The sequence below is a fragment of the Nelumbo nucifera genome, chromosome 4 (assembly GCF_055504915.1).
Source record: "Nelumbo nucifera cultivar China Antique chromosome 4, China Antique-T2T, whole genome shotgun sequence".
Lineage (NCBI taxonomy): Eukaryota > Viridiplantae > Streptophyta > Magnoliopsida > Proteales > Nelumbonaceae > Nelumbo > Nelumbo nucifera.
Genome location: NC_142652.1, coordinates 36,100,979 through 36,121,203, shown reverse-complemented (window position 1 = coordinate 36,121,203; position 20,225 = coordinate 36,100,979). Strand labels below are relative to the sequence as shown.

The 20,225-nt window shown below is 37.5% G+C and overlaps 1 protein-coding gene across 2 annotated transcripts; it reads left to right on the top strand.

The window, feature by feature from the left end:
* The first annotated feature begins 1,532 nt into the window (after positions 1–1,532).
* NUP155 (nucleoporin 155) lies at positions 1,533–16,563 on the top strand. 2 transcript variants are annotated; one of them, XM_010273054.3, is made up of 13 exons: positions 1,533–1,928; positions 3,229–3,398; positions 4,146–4,272; positions 8,411–8,673; positions 8,756–10,415; positions 10,494–10,706; positions 10,925–11,172; positions 11,270–11,681; positions 11,878–12,083; positions 12,244–12,592; positions 13,689–13,907; positions 14,109–14,437; positions 16,317–16,563. In XM_010273054.3, the coding sequence occupies exons 1-13, from the start codon at positions 1,770–1,772 to the stop codon at positions 16,432–16,434; spliced, it is 4,473 nt and encodes a 1,490-aa protein (XP_010271356.1). In that variant the 5' UTR covers positions 1,533–1,769; the 3' UTR covers positions 16,435–16,563. The 2 variants fall into 2 exon arrangements, 1 of the variants encoding a protein (XP_010271356.1); XR_736961.3 differs by lacking the exons at positions 14,109–14,437; positions 16,317–16,563 and adding an exon at positions 13,455–13,529 and having other exon boundaries at positions 13,689–13,828.
* The last annotated feature ends 3,662 nt before the right edge of the window (positions 16,564–20,225 follow it).

Below are 20,225 nucleotides of genomic sequence, written 5' to 3'. Positions count from 1 at the left end.
CCCTATGACAGGCCGGTGGATTGTCCAGTTAGAAAGGTTTCAAAGTTGATTAACCATAGGGATCAGTTTTGGAATTCTAGTCTCCTTAAATCCCTTTTCCCTCCAAATATTGCCAATGAAATCCAGAAAATCTATATCCCATTCTCTTGTAGGGAGGATAAATGGTGTTGGGTTCATGATAGGAAAGGGATCTTTTCAGTGAAATCCGCCTATATAGATCTCAGAAGACTAAGATGGATGGGTGTTCTGCTAGCTTTTCGATCATACTAATGATCGAAGTAACTACTAGGAGGTCCTTTGGTGTCTTGAGCTTCCATCTAAGATAAAAATGTTTTTTGGAGAGCTTTACATAATAGTCTTCTAGTGTTAGAAATTAAAGACTAGTTAGAAGAGGGCTAGCTATTGATAGTACTTGCCCGGGTTGTGGTAAGGAGGTAAAGTCAATATCCCATGCTCTCTTGTACTGTGAAGATATTAGACCAATTTGGTTTACATCTTCTTTGAGCCTGAGGCTTGATTCTGGGTCCCTCCAATCTCTTGGTGACTGGCTTGTATCTAGACTAGCAGGTTTGCAAGAGAGAAAACTAAAGTAAAAAACATCTGCTCATATTTTATAGCTGTTTGTTGGTGCATTTGGTTAAGAAAAAATAAAATCTCTTTTGAAAATCAAGTCAGTAATGGTCAAGATGTTCTCTCTTATGCTCATAGGATTTTGATGAATTCAAGAAATCTAGATCTGAAGAGCACCCTAAATCAACAGTTAGCTACTCGGTCCCACCGAGTGAGGGAGCTTCATCAAACTAATTTTATTCAGCTTTGGACTAATGGCAATTTTTTTTGAAGAACAACTATGCTGGCTATGGTATTTTTCATCTCAAATGGCAAGGGAGAATTTGTAGCAGCTCAAACTACAGCCAATGTTCCAAGATCTGCAATTTTCTCAAAAGCTTTTGCAGTTCTATCAGACCTTAGACTAGCAAACAGTTTGGGACTTCGGTCTACTACTGTTAATAGCGATAACTCGATCCTTTTGACAACCCTTCAGTCTATTCTAGACACATCTCTTCTGAAGTGTGGTTTTTGGTTGATGAATGAATTTTCCCTACAAAAAAAGAAAAAAAATCAACTGTAACATGTGAGGACGGTGTAAGGATTGATTTTGTGAAGATTAAATCCAAATTCTTCAAATCTTAAATTATTAACAGTGGAAAATCAACTTCAGTACTCATAAGACCATGTCGGCATTTTCACATCATTCACAATCGCACAGCCTTATACCGTGTATTGGGAATAGTACTTTATGTTATTTTATGAGAAGATATTTCCGTTGCAAGACTGCAAGGAAATGTGCGAACGGTGTGAGGAGGTATGGTCAGTACCAAATCCGAGATATTGTACACTCGTGTCGTAAGTAGTAACTAGTAACCTTTTCTAACTTCATTAACTCATTATGGTTCATGCCCTACGAAAACCAAACCCGAATCCAAGTAGCGTTTCTCTTTTTTAAAACGTTCCCCAAACCCGCCAACAACACTTTGATTAAACCCAGCCAAAACCCTTCCTTCACCATCTCCCTCCCTCAGAACTCTTCGCGGCATTTCTGTTCTTCCGAATTTTATATGTCATTAAATATTCATTATTCTTTACTCTCATCTCTTTCCGGTGCTCTGAATCCTCTCTTTGCTGCTCGATCTAGGGTTTCTATTAACTCAGAGCTCTAGAATTTCTGTAGCTTGTGATTTTAGGGTTTACAATATCGAAAGAGGAAGATGTCGTGGGAAGAGGAGATTGTCGTCCGGGATGTAACAAATGCTGGTCTCGTCGTGAGCGACCGCATTGCGAGGGATGTCTCTGCTCAGCTCGACCTGGAAGAGGCCCTAGAAGCTTCTAGGTATGCGAGCCATCCGTACTCTTCTCATCCCAGAGAGGTAATTCTCAAGTTTCTCCGTGAAATGTTGCAATGCATATTACTAGAGATGTGTTTTGGAAGGTAATTGTTATTGGGCTTGGTCACTTGAAGTTGGTTAGTTGTCCTTTGAAAATGCTAAGTTCAACTTGTTATTCTTAATATTCCAACAAATGGTTTGAAATAAAAGTTTAGGGATTATTTGTTGGGATGACTTGGAGATGTAATTTCATCTATCTACAATAGGTGGGGGGGGGGGGTGGTCTGTCCATTAATGGTCTGTATTGATGACAGAGCACACTTACGGTCATGGCCAATATATATAATAAATTCATAAGGAATATTATGCATGCATACTTAACCTCATAAAAGGAAGAAAAGGTCAGGGTCCCTAATTGTATATTTGGGGTTAAATTGTTTTTATTATCGTCAGGGATAAAAACAATACCCTCTTAACCAATAGTCAAGGTAGTGTCTAGTGTGGGAGCTGGAGCTATGTCTGGGATGTTTTATTTTCTTTTTGGTGGTAGTGGGGATAGGGTGTCTTCATCACTGTTGTTTTCTTTTTCTTGGGTATTTTCTTTTCATAAATGAGTCGAGGCTGTAACTACTTATTGTCCAAATATTTGACTATGCAGTTATTTTCTTATGATGTTCAATGTGCTGCATTAAGTTCTAATCACTACATTACGTTTTGCAATCTTCCTGGTTCCCTGCATAAGGGATTGTCTGAATGCATCAACTTCCATAACACTAGGGAGTTTATTATGTTACCTGAGTCATCAGGAAGTAGGATATAATACAATTTTAAAACCTAAAATATTCTTTCCATATCCCCCTCTTCCATGTCGTTGCCAAACTGCTTTGGCTTTTGTACATTGTGTTTATAGTGATGAAGGTTTACATGCTTCATAGTAAACCAGACAGACTTGGTTGCTTATGTGGTTTTCTGGAATCACCATCTATCGGTGTCACTTGATGACTACTCTGTTGGTATCCATGTTAAATAGGCATTAATAGCTTCTTTATACATTTTCATGAAAAGCTAACTGCCCTTTTTATGATTATTAATAACTCATGGTATTTGTACTTACATTTTATGGATTATTCAAGTTTTGATTGAATACACCATAACCATGTTGAGATATGTTCTCCCCATATATCTTTTGACAATTTCGTTTATTCTTCATACTATTATGAGCATCTAGTTGTTTCCCATTTCAATTTGTTTTGCAATACTAGAATGTGTGTTATCACATCTTGGATGGTTAGAAGTGAAACATTTTTTTTTTCATATTTTATTTGTATTCTTCCCACTATAGTGGCCTCCTTTGGTTGAAGTTGTGGATACTTGGGATTTGCCTCCTGTGCTTGTTGAAAGATATAATGCAGCTGGTGGAGAGGGAACTGCTTTGTGTGGAATATTTCCAGAAATACGCAGGGCATGGGCATCTGTAGATAACTCTCTGTTTCTTTGGCGCTTTGATAAATGGTGAGTTTTTGATTCCAAAGAAAAGTTGTAAAATTTTGTTTCCTCGAGAATTCTGCCTGTGGAGCATGGAGATATGCTTATTCTTATTATTGGTTAGCAGTTAGCTGGTGATTTCATTATTTCAACCTTGTTTACATGGGGGTCACTTATTTTTGGTAGTAATCGATAGCTGTCAGTTCTGTAAGCATTTAAAATGCAAAATAGTGAGGTCCATGTTTTTTGATGACAATTTACTGTTCAAGGGGGTATGGTGAATTGATTTTGGTATAAATCAACCCAAAGCTGTCTTGACCTTGAACCTCTGCTGACCCATCCTGAAGTGGTAATTCCTCAGTCCAAGCACAAGATTAGGTCAACTTGGGTTTAGAATATGATTAGAAGACACTTAGATCTTTCACCTGTAAAATGGGGGGGTATACTTGACTAGCAAGTCTTGAACTGAGGGCCTTACTTGGCACTTGACCACATTGCTTTCAAAGTTGTTATCTGTCTGTCTCTATCTATCTGTCTATCTATATCTATATACACACACATGACTATTCTCAGGCTTGGCAGGGTCTTAGTCCAAGCCCAACTAGAGTTTAGGCTGCTGGAGACTTTTAGGCCAATGCCAACCTTAGATTGTTATATATGTAATTAATTCTATCCATTGGAGAACCTGTTATTGGTTCAATTTCATTTCAATACAGGTAGATTCTATATGAAATTCATTTCTTGTTTCAAACATGTTCTTTTTTGTGGGATTAGGGATGGTCAATGCCCTGAATACAGTGGTGAGGAACAAGCTATATGTGCTGTTGGCCTGGCAAAATGTAAGCCTGGCATTTTTGTTGAAGCCATACAATATCTTTTAGTCCTGGCAACTCCTGTTGAGGTAAGAAAATTTGCTACTTAAGCTTCGATTTGTTATTATTATTTATTTTTAAATCATTTCTGTTAACATGTTTCTAAGTTACCTCTTATTACGGACTTATAAATAATCTTTGATGGTATTTCCTTTTCTGTTTCTCTTAAGGATGTTTTTATGACTCCTTTCTTTTTCTCTTCTGGAAAATAATTATAAAGGATGATAATTTTCAGTTGGAATTCCTATTGTTTCCAAAAACCTGGAAAATCCGTTTAATTGTATAGTGATGGGTTGTGGTGATCCGGAATTACCACTACCACAATTAGATCTGCTCCGCTTGAGTTGTGAGCTTTTTCTCGCAACAGTTATGAAATGAAATATGACTCCAAAAGTCACAAAAAAGGTAGGTGAAAAGAAAGATGCTTGTTTGTCATTTCAAGCCTGTTTTTTAGATAATTTATTGGTGCAATTAAGCAAAGTCTTGGAGACTGTATTTAATGATTCAGCTATAGCACATGGGATTGGAATTTATTTTGAAAGATTTTGAGTTCTAATCCCCTCTTGAGAGAAACACTGCTTTCTGTACAACATTTATTGTTAGTTCTTATTGGGTCTTTTTGAAAAAAAAATTTACAGGAAGAGATCAAGATTACAAAAACATTGAATCATGGTTGTAGTTGATATTATTCAACTTCAACCAGTCTTTACATTAAGCAGTCTAAAAAATTATTTCTAGAACCTCATTTTCGTGATTTCTGACCCCAACTGCTACTGTAATACCATATATTTCTACCAAATTTAACCTTAGAGGCATCTGAAAGAGCTCCAAAGCAACCATGAAACCTAAATTTCTCTTCTTTAGGGCCTGTACTTGTGGCAGACCAATCTGGTTCATCAAACTTCAAGTTCTTCAGTGGTTGAGCTAACTCTTTCCCCAGCTCCTCCCAGATGGCATTTGTTGGTTTTATCCAACAAATGCCAAAGGTTCTGGCCTTGATAATTTAGTTTGGATATCTTTTTATGGCAGGTACCAGTGATTTAAAAGGCGCACCTGAGGCATGCCTAGGCGCATATGTGAGGCGCATTTGAGGGTAGGCGCCTTGCCCAGGTCCTAGGCACAGCACTTTCAAAAGGCACGTGCCTGGTACACCTAGGTGTGCACCTGATGCGCCTTGCGCCTTAAAAGGCAATTAAAATTATAAAATCATTATTTCCTGTGTGAAAATTAGGAATTTAAGACCCTAACATGGACTTGTTTGGGCTTGCCTTGAGGGGTGTGGCACAAAGGCGGCTCGTAGAATCAGGAATGTAATATTTTTTACATCACATTAGCTACTTGAAGTAATGTAATTGAGGAAAAGAGAGATTGTGGGTTTTACATGCTTGAAAATGTTTTATATGTTTGATTTTATTTTTAAATTATCATTTGAATATACTTTACATGTTATGTTTATGTATTTTAATTTTAGATAATAGGTTTTTTAAAACATTAATTTTAAAATTTAACTTTATATTTTTTTATTAATACTATGTTTAATATTTTTTGATTTTTTGCATTTTTTGAAAATTTTGGCATTTTTTGAATTTTCTGATATATTTTTTTTATTTTTAGCATTCTCTTGTGTTTTTGCGCCTTGCTTCAAAAATGTGCGTGCCTCACCTTGCGCCTTGCACCTTGGGCACAAATTGGCCCATGTGCCTTTTTCGCACCTTGCGCTTTTAAAACACTGGCAGGTACTTTTGATTTTTTTTTTTTTTTCTGATCAGTAATTAATTTCATTAATGAAATAAGGTAAGAACCTCGCCCCTCAAGCATGGAGATGAGTACCAAAATATAATATACAACCGGCCAAAATTTTTTGGTTTGTATTGATTAAAAAAATTGTTGGTTTGCCCCCTACTTCCTTAGGTAGCAAGAAAAAACACGAAGTCACATTTCAGTCCTTGACCCTGGGCCCCAAGCTGTCCCAGCTTGAGACAAGGCATCTGCCAGACTATTAGCAGCCATATGGGTCCACTTGAACAGGCAGTCACGTTGGCTTTTAGTTGCTTAGCCTCTCTGATAGTCTGATTAGATGTCCTAATGCTCGTAAGGCTGAAATATCAGAAGAGAACCATGATATCATGACCTGAAAGTCACTTTCAACATCTAAATTTGATACATTGGTAGATGATGCTATTCTGAGGCTTTGCAGGAAGGGTTGGAACCTCAGTTTTTAGCAGGCCTGAGAAGATAAGAGTAATACTTCCATTTTTATCTCTATTAGTTCCACTTATCCTTGATTATCCTGGATTTCCAAGACTACAGCCATCAAAGTTTAGCTTGAATCATGAAACATTCAGGACTTATGTGGGTAGGAAACTCTTTAAGAGCCAAGTTTCTATCATTATCACAATGTTTAAAATTGGGCTACTCTTTGGATTAGAATTTTCTGATCATAGAAGTTGACATGTCAAATTGTCATTGGGTGGTTCTTGGCAAGTTCAGGCAGATAATGACTAGCTATACTAGTGTATATACATCTAGTCATGGTTTGCCACCCCTCCCAATAGCTAGGGCCAATATTGGGTAATGGCTCTTTTAGTTGTAGTATGGCTCCATTTGCTTCTTGATGTTAAATTGTAACACATAGGGATATGCCAGAGTTGTCCCATGCAATACTGCTTACTACCTTATGCCCCCTATTTTTCTTTCTATAAATAATCCCATTGCATCTGTTCCTTCTTTTATTCTTGAGATAGTTCTAGGTCATGCACTTTGATAAATGTTTGATTGATCTTTGTAAATGTTAAAAATTTTCAAATCTTCATTACATGGATGTTTCTTTTTGTGCAAATTTTGTTTCTCATCACATGTGATGAAATATCTGTTATTAGTTCATTTTTATGGATACCTTCAGATTTTATTAAAAGAATCAAAGAATAGTGTGTACATGTGAAATCTCATCAATTAAGGCTTCACAACCCTGTCCCCATCCCTGAACATAAGTATCTCTAACATCAGTACATCACAAGTTCATTACAATGTCCCCAAAATAATGTTCTTTTTACTCCCTGTCTAGACAACCATGCCCGTGACTGACCTGCTAACTCATTTTCTGTGATTCTTCCCTACCCATCTCCTGTGTTTCCTTCATTTTGTTCCAATGCATAGCCAATCCACAACCACTTCTGAATCACTCTCCACCACTATGACAGTATGATATTAAAATTAACATCCTTGCTACCCTTAGCGTTGCAACGAAGCTTTTAATTCTGCTGTGGTTGAATCCACATATCCAATTGTACCTGAATAGAGAGCTAGTACTGTTCCATTGCAGTCCCTAAACGTCCCTCAAATACCTGCTGGCCCCGAATTACCCATGCTACCACCATCAAAGTTCAATTTAATTGTGCCTGGCCCTGACCCTGGTGGTTCTTATTATTAGAAAAATATGATTGCTATGCATTGATAAGCTGGCTATCAAACTCCACCTTCTTTGTAAGTGCACTGGGAATCCCTCAAAAGCCTCTAGTGTCTTTACCTAGTGAATTACCTTAATGGAAATGCTATCTATCATATCTCCTCTCTCCTTGACTCCCAAACAGTCCATAGGATAGCTTCTCTTCTGCATCTCCACAGGATGTGAGAACCATTACCAAATACTTACAATGTAGGGGCGGGAGATTACTAGATGATAGGTTGACTCTTCACTTGCTCAACAGAGAAAGCATATGCAATGAGATAAATTCCAAGAGGTCCTTTCTTTTTGATGGTTTCACAAGCATTATGGACAACCTCCCAACAGAAAGTCCTCACTTTGTATGGGACAGGTGTACTCTAAACCTCCTTCATTGGAAATATTTGTGCTTGAGGTTGCATGACTCTTCATTGCATAATTATGGAGACCCTCCATGGAGTCTGTTGTGTATAAAACATTAATTTCACATAGATTTTATGGATGTATACTCTCTTTTTATTAAAATTATCACATTGCTACATTTTTATTGTTCCAAGTGGTTGACATGTATCTCAACTTTGGATACAGTTGATCAGATTTTCCTTCCAAAGTGGTTTTTGAATTGTATACAAATACGAACCTTCTGTTTTCTCTTCCCATTGTATTCTTTTAGTTCCTTGGTGGTAATTTTAGTAACTACTGATGAACCATTTCATTGTCATTAGTTGATTCTCGTAGGGGTATGCTGCAGTGGGAGGGGAGATGGAACAGATCCATATGCTGAGGTTTCACTTCAACCCTTGCCTGAGTATACAATACCATCTGATGGTGTTACCATGACTTGTATCACATGTACAGATAAGGGTCATATCTTCCTTGCTGGTCGTGATGGCCACATTTACGAGATGCAGTATACAACTGGCTCGGGATGGCATAAGCGTTGCCGCAACGTTTGCCTTACTGCAGGTTTGGGAAGTGTTGTTTCAAGGTATGTGGTTCTGTTGGATTATGAGGCTTCATGTTGTTCTCGGAGCTTCTTCTAATGCTTAGATATTTTGTACCTGTGTTAGGTGGGTTGTACCAAATATTTTCAAGTTTGGAGCTGTTGATCCCATTGTTGAAATGGTTATGGATAATGAGAGACACATCCTGTATGCGCGGACAGAAGAGATGAAACTTCAGGTGTTTGATCTTGGGGAAAATGGTGATGGTCCACTGAAGAAAGTTGCAGAAGAAAAGAATTTAATCAATCAGAGGGATGCACAGCATGGAGGCAGGCAATCTGCAGGGTCAAGAGCTTCTTCCCGAGGAGCAAAGCCTTCTATAATTTGCATTTCCCCTTTATCGATGGTGGAATCAAAATGGCTACACCTTGTTGCTGTTTTATCAGATGGTAGAAGGATGTACCTTTCCACTTCTCCTTCTGGTGGGAACAGTGGAACTGTCAGCTTGGGTGGACTAAATTCTTCTCGTCAGAAGCCATGCTGTTTAAAAGTTGTTACAACAAGACCTTCACCTCCTTTGGGGGTTAGTGGTGGGCTTACCTTTGGAGCCATGTCTCTTGCCAGTAGGCCGCAGGCTGAGGATCTGGCTCTGAAGGTAGAAGCAGCATATTACTCTGCAGGCACTCTTATTCTTTCTGATTCATCTCCGCCAACCATGTCGTCTCTTCTAATTGTGAACAGGGATTCCAGCACACAATCATCTGCTTCAGCTAGTTTTGGGACTAGTGCAAGGAGCACTCGAGCCTTACGGGAATCTTTATGTTCCCTGCCTGTTGAGGGCCGAATGCTCTTTGTTGCTGATGTTTTACCACTTCCAGATACAGCTGCTACTGTGCAGTCACTGTATTCATATTCCGAATCCTGGGGATTTGAAGGCTTGGGAGAAGCATGTGAGAAAGCATCTGGAAAACTCTGGGCTAGAGGTGACCTGGCAACGCAACATATATTACCAAGGAGGAGGATTGTTGTATTTAGTTCCATGGGCATGATGGAAGTAGTTTTCAATAGGCCTGTGGACATTCTGAGGAGGCTCTTGGAATCCAACTTACCAAGATCAACATTAGAGGATTTCTTCAATCGTTTTGGAGCTGGAGAGGCTGCAGCAATGTCTTTAATGCTGGCTGCAAAGATCATCCATACTGAAAACATAATAAGCAATGCTGTTGCTGAAAAGGCAGCAGAAGCATTTGAAGATCCACGAATTGTTGGGATGCCACAACTTGAAGGTAGTGCTGCACTGTCAAATACCAGGACTCCCCCTGGAGGCTTCAGCATGGGTCAGGTTGTTCAAGAGGCTGAGCCCATCTTTTCTGGTGCCCATGAAGGACTCTGCTTGTGTTCATCAAGATTGCTTTTCCCTGTTTGGGAGCTTCCTGTTGTTGTTGTAAAAGGCCATATAGGTTCTGATACGGGTTTTGAGAATGGGGTGGTTGTTTGCAGACTCTCTGTTGGGGCAATGCAAGTTCTTGAAAGCAAAATTCGTTACTTGGAGCAGTTTTTGAGATCTAGAAGGAATCAGAGAAGGGGACTCTATGGCTGTGTTGCTGGTCTAGGGGACTTGACTGGTTCTATTCTGTATGGAGCTGCTTCAGAGTTAGGAGTTGGTGAGCGGAGCATGGTAAGAAACTTATTTGGTGCATATAGAAATGTTGATTCAAGTGATGGTGTGGCATCTAATAAAAGGCAACGGCTTCCATATAATCCTGCAGAATTGGCTGCCATGGAGGTAAGTAGAACTTCTTCTGGTTTTATGTACCCTTATAATTTGTTGACTTTTCTCATCTTTTGATTGATTGCACTGCAGGTGAGGGCAATGGAATGTATCAGGCAATTGCTCCTTAGGTCTGCTGAAGCACTGTTTTTGCTCCAACTTCTTTCACAGCATCATGTGGCTCGTTTGGTTCAGGGGTTTGATGCCAACCTACGGCAGTCATTAGTCCAACTGACATTCCATCAGTTAGTTTGTTCAGAGGAGGGTGATCACCTTGCAACGAGGCTCATCTCTGCTCTTATGGAGGTAAATGAGGTTATAGTTATATGACAAACCATTAGAGGAAGCCTTGTAGAGACCAGCTTATATTATCAGCAACAGTGATCATTGTTTTTATTAATAGATAGAGAAAAATCCCTCTATTCCATATTGTCTGGAGTGGATTTTTAGTTGGATATGAAACTTGCTATACTTAAATTTGCACGTCTTATTCCTTACTATTAACTGTCATTTTATTGTTCCAGTACTATACTGGTCCTGATGGCAGGGGGACAGTGGATGATATTAGCGGGAGACTACGGGAAGGTTGTCCAAGCTATTACAAGGAGTCTGACTACAAATTTTACCTCGCTGTGGAGTGTCTTGAGAAAGCTGCTGTCACTGCTGATACTGAAGAAAGGGAAAGTCTTGCTAGAGAGGCTTTTAATTGTTTAACCAAAATCCCTGAGTCAGCAGATTTGACCATCATTTGCAAACGATTTGAAGACTTAAGGTTAGATAATTTTGAAATACAAGGGCTAGTAAATTCTCTTCCTCTGGTTTTCACATAACTAGTTAAACATGAAACCACTGGTCTCTGAGTATTGCAGATTTTATGAGGCTGTGGTCCGCTTACCACTACAAAAGGCACAAGCTATTGACCCTGCCGGTGATGCTTTCAATGATCAAATTGATGCAAGCATTCGAGAAAATGCACTTGCTCGACGCCAGCAGTGCTATGAGATAATCACAAGTGCATTGCGTTCCCTGAAGGGTGATGTTGGGCATAAAGGATCACAGAGGGAATTTGGGTCTCCCATTAGATCTGTTGCACGATCAGTTCTTGATCAGGTTTCTCGGGATAGATACATACGCCAGATTGTTCAGCTTGGTGTCCAGTCACCTGACAGAGCATTTCATGAGTATTTGTACAGGGCAATGATTGATCTGGGTCTTGAAAATGAGTTGTTGGAGTATGGAGGTTCAGATTTGGTGCCTTTTCTGCAGAGTGCTGGCCGTGACGTAAGATATTTAGACCATGCTGGATATTATGTATTGGGACTTTTTTTTTTGAATTTAACGTGTACCTTCAATTTTTACTATTTTTTCTTTTGATAATTTAAAATGGTATCTTGGGGCTATTTCTTTGTTGGAAATTAAAGAACATTTGCAGTAATGTTTCATATTGTCTTATTTCTCTTTGATCTTCATCCTCTAGGTTCGAAATGTTTCCCCTGTAACTTCAGAAGCTTCTCCAATAAATCATTTGGGGACACCTATTCCTTCTAATCAAGCCAAGTACTCTGACCTTCTGGCGAGGTACTATGTATTAAAGCGGCAACATGTCCTTGCAGCTCATGTATTGTTAAGGTTGGCAGAAAGGCGGTCCACTGATGCTGCGGATGCCCCTAAACTAGAGCAGAGGTCTGCAATGGGTATTTAGCATTTTTTCTATAACAGTTATGTTTGATTATTGCTTCTTTTTATTTAATATTTTACTTTTATTTTGCATTTTGAATATAGTCTGGCCAAAGTGATGTTTATTAGATCTTTTAATAGATTATTGTTTTCTTTTTGAAACCAGGCGCCAATACCTCAGTAATGCAGTTCTGCAGGCAAAGAATGCAAGTAATGATGATGGTCTAGTAAGTGCAACCCGTGGTCCTATTGACAATGGGCTGCTGGATTTGCTTGAAGGGAAGCTTGCTGTTCTTCGATTCCAAATGAAGATTAAAGAGGAACTAGAAGCTATAGGTTCAAGACTAGAAAGTTCATCTGAAGTTGTTCCTGGTGATCCATTTCCTCAGAGGAACTTGGTTGCTGATGCCAATTTTGCAAACTCTGCAAAAGAAAAGGCCAAAGAGCTATCATTGGATTTGAAAAGTATCACTCAATTATACAATGATTTTGCAGTTCCATTTGAGCTTTGGGAGGTATTTCTTTCTCTTTCTCTACATACATATGCATGTATTTATGTATGTATACATATGTAGGTGTGCACATGCACAACTGTGTGCGTGCATACTTGCATATGCATGAACATATGACATATGTATATGGATATAAACACACAGAATTACTTGCATGACAAATCTATCTTTCCATCTAATAAAATTGTTGTTTGGATAATTATTTGGAACCTAAAAGGAAAGTGTATCTCTTAACTACCTTTTTATCTCTAAGGTGATGTTTACTTTCATGAGTTCTGCTAAATTGTTATGGGATTTACCTTGCTGTGATGAAGATTGCACTATGTCCCCTTTTGTTCTTTTCTTTTTAATATATGCCTCGAAACATGTAGCTAAATAATTTTTCAGAAGCCTAGTGTTTCCTTTTCTTAAGAATAAAATTCTTCCATTTATCTATATAAAAGAAATAATGTTACCATTTGAGGGAAGAAAACAAGCAAATTTTCTTTTCTTTTGAGACAAAAACAGGCAACATTTCTATGATGTAATTTCTAAAGTATACTTGCATCCAATTTTGTTTCTTACAATTCCTACCTTTTTTGGTGAATCAGCTATATGACTTTAGGTTAAACAATAGGGGAGAGGGACCCAAGCTTTCTCACCCTATTGCCCTCTTTTTAGCTTCTGGATATTCCTATCACAGATATCTTTTTTCCGTTCATGTAGAATAATTTAGGGTGTGTTTGCCAACGTGACTGATTTTGATTTCTGCCATTTGAAAAATTGAAATCAATAAAATCTTGAAAAACCTGATTGCCAAACCTCTGGTTCTGTAGTTTTTGTGGAACCTGAAGCATTCCAATATTGAAATATTCCATTGATTCAGGGATTGAAATTTGAAGCTTCTTGAATCTGGAGACCAATTTCCATCTTTGTGGGTCTCACTGTTTGCTTTGCTGATGTATGGAGCTGCAACTTCCCAGTGATTAAATTTCTTTCTTTGTTCCAAGAGATAAAAGATTTGGTGCTTTAGTTGCCATTTATCGATTGGTTTTTCCTGCCCACTTTTTACTATCTTCTTTTTGAACTAAATTCCTTACACATTCTACTCTGCTTTCAGATATGTTTGGAAATGCTCTACTTTGCAAACTACTCTGGTGATGCTGATAGTAGTATTGTAAGAGAAACCTGGGCTAGACTAATGGATCAATCTCTTATGAGAGGTGGCATTGCTGAAGCTTGTTCTGTGTTAAAGAGGGTTGGCTCCCATGTTTATCCTGGAGATGGAGCTGGCTTGCCTTTAGACACACTTTGTCTTCACCTTGAGAAGGCTGCAATGGTACTATTTAACATCTAGTAAAATTAGTTTCTTCTAATTTATGCTTCTTATTAACTTGTTAAACGTTAATATTAGTAAAATCCTAATGGTCTTCTAGTGTTATTTCCTAGTTTGTTCTTTCTGTGTGTTGGGGTGGGTGTGGGGGTTCTTTTCCATATTGATACAAGTCTATATATATATATATATATTTTTTTTTTGCAGGAGCGATCAGCTTCAGGAGTTGAAATTGTTGGAGATGAAGATGTTGCAAGGGCTCTTCTTGCAGCTTGCAAGGGTGCAGCTGAACCAGTATTAAACACTTATGATCAGTTATTATCAAATGGGGCTATTTTGCCATCACCAAACCTCAGATTGCGCCTTCTCCGTTCTGTGCTTGTGGTCCTTCGTGAGTGGGCAATGTCTGTTCTTGGACAAAGAATGGGTACGAGTACCACTGGAGCTTCTTTGATTCTAGGTGGAGTATTTGCACTGGAACAAACAGCTGTGATAAACCAAGGAGTACGAGATAAAATCACAAGTGCAGCTAACAGGTATGACTTTTTTTCTGGTTGCACTAATTTCCTGCAAGCATGCAATTATGCTTGTATTTTGGTGGGGTATTCAGGTCTGGTGAGTGAAGGAAACCTCTTACAAGGTCAAGCCCCTAGTAGCCCTTAACTGGGATTAAAGTTAGCATGTTCGCAAGATTGTCCAATTCCATTGTCAAAGGTGTATACCAAGTGATTATTTTCTAGGTTTCCCTTGCACTGATAGCCCTTGGAGTCAGACATCTGATAAGAGAAATCAGGGCTTTGTCCATCATGAACTTGTTCGTATGAATTCCTAGGTTAGCCTCTGCTAATAGTTTAGAAGACGAGATAGGATTAGCTGAATGCAATAGCTGTTCAGTGGGCTTTGGAACCAATGATAACACCTCACACCAGTCATAGAAATACATGGGGCTCACAATCATCCAACCCCCAAGTGTGGGTCCCATGTATTTTTATGACTGGCATGGGGGCGTTATCATTGGTTCTACATCCCAGTCCACAGCCATTGCGTTCAGCTAAATCCAAATTACTGGAAGACTTTGTAGCAAGGGCAGGGGTAGGTGCTTGGCCCAGGGACAGATCTGCATGATTATATTTCTGTTGTAAATCTTAGAAAGCTATGAAAAGAATGCATATATGGATGGATAGTTTCTGATTGTGCTGGCTTTTGGTGTAGGCACCCTCTTAGCTAGGATACTAGGATATATTCAGTGGTGGGTCTTGATCCTTTATACATGGATGATGTGATGAGTTCCTTGTCCTAGAGGTGCAGATACAAACTATGGGGCCCCAGACCATGACTGTGGTTGTATTTGCAAGGATTAGAGTACTGATATCCGTATCTATGCTCACCGGCACAGGATACTTATTTTATTTGTCTTAAAGGATTTATATATTTTATTTTACATATAAATTATATGTCAAAAATGAAAACATATTTATTACTTGAAAAAATAGAGTTATTATTTATATAAAAATACTAAATAAATATTTTCCTAAAAAATTTAATAAAAGTTGTAAATTATAATTATAAAAACTGAACTAAATAATTTAAAAGTTAAATTTTCCAAAGTTTTAATAAAAAATGAAAACTATAAAAATAATTTATTTTATCTACCTTAAATGATTTATATGTTTTATTTATATAAGAATACTAAATTATTTTTTTTTCCAAAAAATTGAAAATTATATATAATTATAAAAACTGAAATAGAGTGATAATTATTGTATGATATGTACATCTTCCATAGGCTTGGTATTGTTGATTGTAATGTTTCTCTCCATATAACTATTTAAGTGTTCATCATGTATTTATACCTCATTCATAGTTAATTCAGCTTTAGATTTAGTGTTATTAACACATTTATATGATTTGTATGCATTTCTCTAGTGAATTCAAATATTTTCATATCTTTCATTCATATCCCTGTGTTTCCAAAGCGTATCTATATTCAAATTATCCTATAAAATATTCAATACCGATAGTTTAATCCTGTGTATTTGCAAATGCAAAGTACAACTCTGCTACCTAAGCCCTTTTTTGGGAGGTCTACTGTGTTTTGATTGATCTGCAATGGAAAAGCCACTTTGGTTGAGCGACTGTGTTTTGGATAAGCTACTCAAAATAGTTTCATATGAGAGTTGCTTAACCGGCATTCCAAAAGTTAATATGGATTTTCACCAAATACAATTTTTGGGCTTTCCATATGGGGATCACTCCCAAAAGCCCTCCCAAATGGGCACTGTGTTGGCATTTCCATTTTTAAGTTAGTCTATCCAATATTAGTGGATGTGATGATCTTTCTTTATTGTTGCAAGTCCAAAATTTTTAGGGGACTATGTTGATCTTGCATGTTTCTGGTTGAATTTGGAATTGCAGATATATGACAGATGTGCGGCGCTTGGCTCTTCCACAGAACCAGACGGAGGCTGTCTACCGAGGGTTTCGAGAACTGGAAGAGTCCCTGCTGAGTCCATTTCCCTACGAGCGATTTTAAAATTTTTACATTCTCTTGTCAACGGAAAGAAAAAGAAATATTTTATGTTTCATGTGTGCATTAAAATTTTCCCATGTAAATTACTTGAGGAAATAAGAAGTTATTAGAAACTAAGTACCATTCATTCAATTTAAGTATTTTAATTGTAAGGGGAAATCTTGCAGCTCAAGCAATGCCTTGGGTTTATAGATGAAATGATTGTGACCAGATGTACGAATCATGGCTACGGGTAAATGCTCAGATAAATGGTTCCGTATTTAGCTGTTCAAAACCTAAACCATTTATCCTCAGGATGTAAGAGGGGCGGGACGCAGGGGAATCGTGTCATTTCACTTGAGCTGAAGATAGATGACCCTTTCCGAGAACAAATATGACTAGCTAAAGAGGCTAATCCGGATGGTCATATGTATCTTCTCATCTTGAATGGGGATTTTTTTTGAATATTTTACATGAAACACTCCAGCCAAATCCTTTGAATGCATTGATTATGTCGACTTTGCCCTTAAGGCTGCATTTAGAAACGATGTAATAGAGGTGTAAATTGGGTCGGGCCACCTGTGGCCCCGACACGATTTTGGACCGGTTTGGCATGACACAGCACGAAGACCTATAGGCCGTGCTAGGCTTGACATGGAGGTCTGTGCTGTGTTGGGTTGGGGGTTCAAGGTCCATGGGCCGGCACGACAGCATGTGTCGTGCCACCCGTGGCCTGTGTTTTGGCATGCCCTAGCCTGCGGCATAGCACAAAGCACAGCCCACCAGGCTCGTAGAGGGTCGCGTTCAGCCCGCCTGGGAATATAGCCGTTGGGCCCCTTTGGGAGGGGTTTATAGAAATACCCCCCAACAGTTATAAACAGCTATATTAGGGGGGTATTTCTATATTTTGCTTATAGGGGTTGAAAAAATGACATAAATGCCCTCCAACAGCTATATAACTAGTTTAGGGGGCATTTTGGGTAAAGTTATAAGTAACTTTACAATGACCAAAATACCCCTCCTAATAACTAAATAACATATAGTTTTTTTGGGTATTTTGGGCAATTGAATTATGTTCAATTCCTATAAAGTCCTATCTTCCATTCTCATCACACCAATTCAACAATTCTCTTAATCTCTTCTCTCTCTCTCTCATACTCGTACATTCTCACTTATCAGCAATTTAAGAAATTCTGATTAGTTGATTGTTTGATTCTGCATTCTCTAATTCTCAAGTCTCAACTTTATCAAAGTTTCGACTTTCAACAAGAAGAAGGCTTGCTCAACCAGCTCAAGTATCTCAATTCGGTTGGACGTTGAAAGGCTTCAACTGTTGAAATTAAGTTGGGATTTTGAACCAATAATCCGGGTAAGTCGAACCAGATTAATTCTTATCTTTTTAGAATTTAAAAAAATGGCCGATTTACCATGGATGACATTCAATTGCATCACAATTGTGTTATCACTAATGCGATTGATGTCGATGGAAGTGGAACTTTCACACCCGGTAGTAGTGATACTAGGGGAAAAAGGAGGGCTTCTAAGCTAAGTAGCCCGGTTTGGAAAGTTTTCAAAGTAGAGGATATTGATGGGAAGGGGAAAATGGCTGTTTGCCAAAAATGTAGGAAAGACTTTAGTTATTATAGCAAGGGTGGGACATGTCATTTGAGCAAACATTTGCTCACACATGAGTGAGAGGAAGATGAAGGGAGAGAAACAACCCAAACACAGATTGGGAGGGGGGCTAATTTTGGTACTTTTAGATATTCACAAGAAAAAATGAGACAAAAACTTGCTAAGTATATTGTACATGCAGAACAACTGTTTATATTAGCTGAAGATCCAAAGCTAGAAAAATGGTTGCATAGTTCTATAACCCCATAATATAAAAAAGTTTCTAGGAATACTATAAAAATTGATGCTTAAAAAATTTTTTATTCATATAAACAAAATTTAATTTCTTTGTTAGAAAATCTTAATTCTAAAGTTGTAATTACTTCGGATGTTTGGACATCTAAGTTTAATATTAGTTATATTTGTTTTATCAGCCATTTCATTGATGAAAATTGGCTTTTGAATAAAAGAATTTTAAGTTTTAGTAGGCTTGAATGGCCACATAATGGCCCAGCTATTGCTGCAAGTATTTTAAATACTTTTCATGTTTATGGAAGTTTTTATAATGCCAGCAATAATGATTATGCAATAAATATTTTAAATTCTCAATTAAAACCATGCTTAAATGGTAAATTATTTCACATTAGATGTGCATGTCACATATTAAATTTATGTATTCAAGATGCCTTGAATATTATTTCTACTCATATTTCAAAAATTAGAAATTGTATTATATATATAAAAAAATCAGGGGCAAGAAAACAAGAATTTAAATATTTATGCCAAAATTATGGTTTAAAATATAAAAAATTATATTATATGTAAAGCATAGGTGGAATTCTACCTATGTTATGTTAGAAATTTGTATATCTCATAAACAAATTCTTTTTGATTTTTATAATTCAAAAATGCCTAATGATATTATATTTGAGGAAGACTGGGCAGTCTGTATAAGAAGTTTTTTAAAACTTTTTTATGGTGTAATAAATGAATTATCTAGAATTTATTATCCAACTAGTTGTAATTTACCATAACAATTAATGGTAATTAGTGATTGTTTTGCTAAATATAAAAATAATCCACAATTTCAATGTATTGTTGAAATTATGGAAAATAAATTTAAAAAACATTGGGAGAACATTTCTCCCCTTTATTGTTTAGCTACAATATTAGACCATAGGATTAGGAAAGATGGTTTAGATATTTTACTTGAAACATATTATGAAAATATGAATATTCCTACAACTTGTTCATCTTCTTCTTCTACTTCTGACCTTGAACCTAGTAGTAGAAGAGAAAAACCTTTTTATTTAATAAGTAGAAGGTAGAAATCTGCTAGTTCTACAACAAGTTCATTTACTGAACTTAATTTTTATTTGCAAGCAAATTTTTCTAATTTAGGTGAAGTATCAAATAATTTTGATATTTTAGCCTGGTGAAGTGAACACTCGAAAAATTGTCCAGTTCTTGTCGCCATGGAATGTGATCTACTAACCCCTCCGGTGTTTACAGTTCCATTGGAGTCTTGTTTTAGTGTAGGTACCAGGGTGCTAGATGACAAAAGAAGTTGCATGAACGATGAGAGCATAGAGATGCGCATCTGCTTCAAGGATTTGCTAGATGTAGAAGATAGATTACAAGACAAGGGAGGGCATGATACAACACCGGACATTTCACTCGAAGCAAATGATGAAAGTCATGAATGATGATTCATGAATTTGGCTACTTGTAGAAATTTTCATTTTTTCAAATTATTGTAATTTTTTTTAAATTTTATTTAATTTATTTGATATATATATATTTTGTATTAAATAACTTAGATTTCTCATTTCTTAATTTTTTAAATAGTTCCTAATTCCCAAAGTTCATAGGAAAGTTAAATATTTTAGTTTTACAATTTTACTTAGAAAAAAATCAAAAATGAAAAAAAATGAAAAAAAATCAATGCAGCCCGGTTAGGCCCAGCCCAAGGCCCGCCCTGTGGCCCAGCCCGGCACAGCCTGCAGCCCAGGCCCGGGTGCCGGCATGGCACAACACGGGCCTGCCTAGGCCTGGGCCATGGGCCGTGCCGTGCCGACCCCCAAAATTTCCACCGGGGAGGACAAGTCGGCCATGCATGACCCACATTACACCTCTAGATGTAAATAAGTGTGAATGCAAATATGTAGAGTGTAAAATGGTTCATATAAATTACAAAGTTG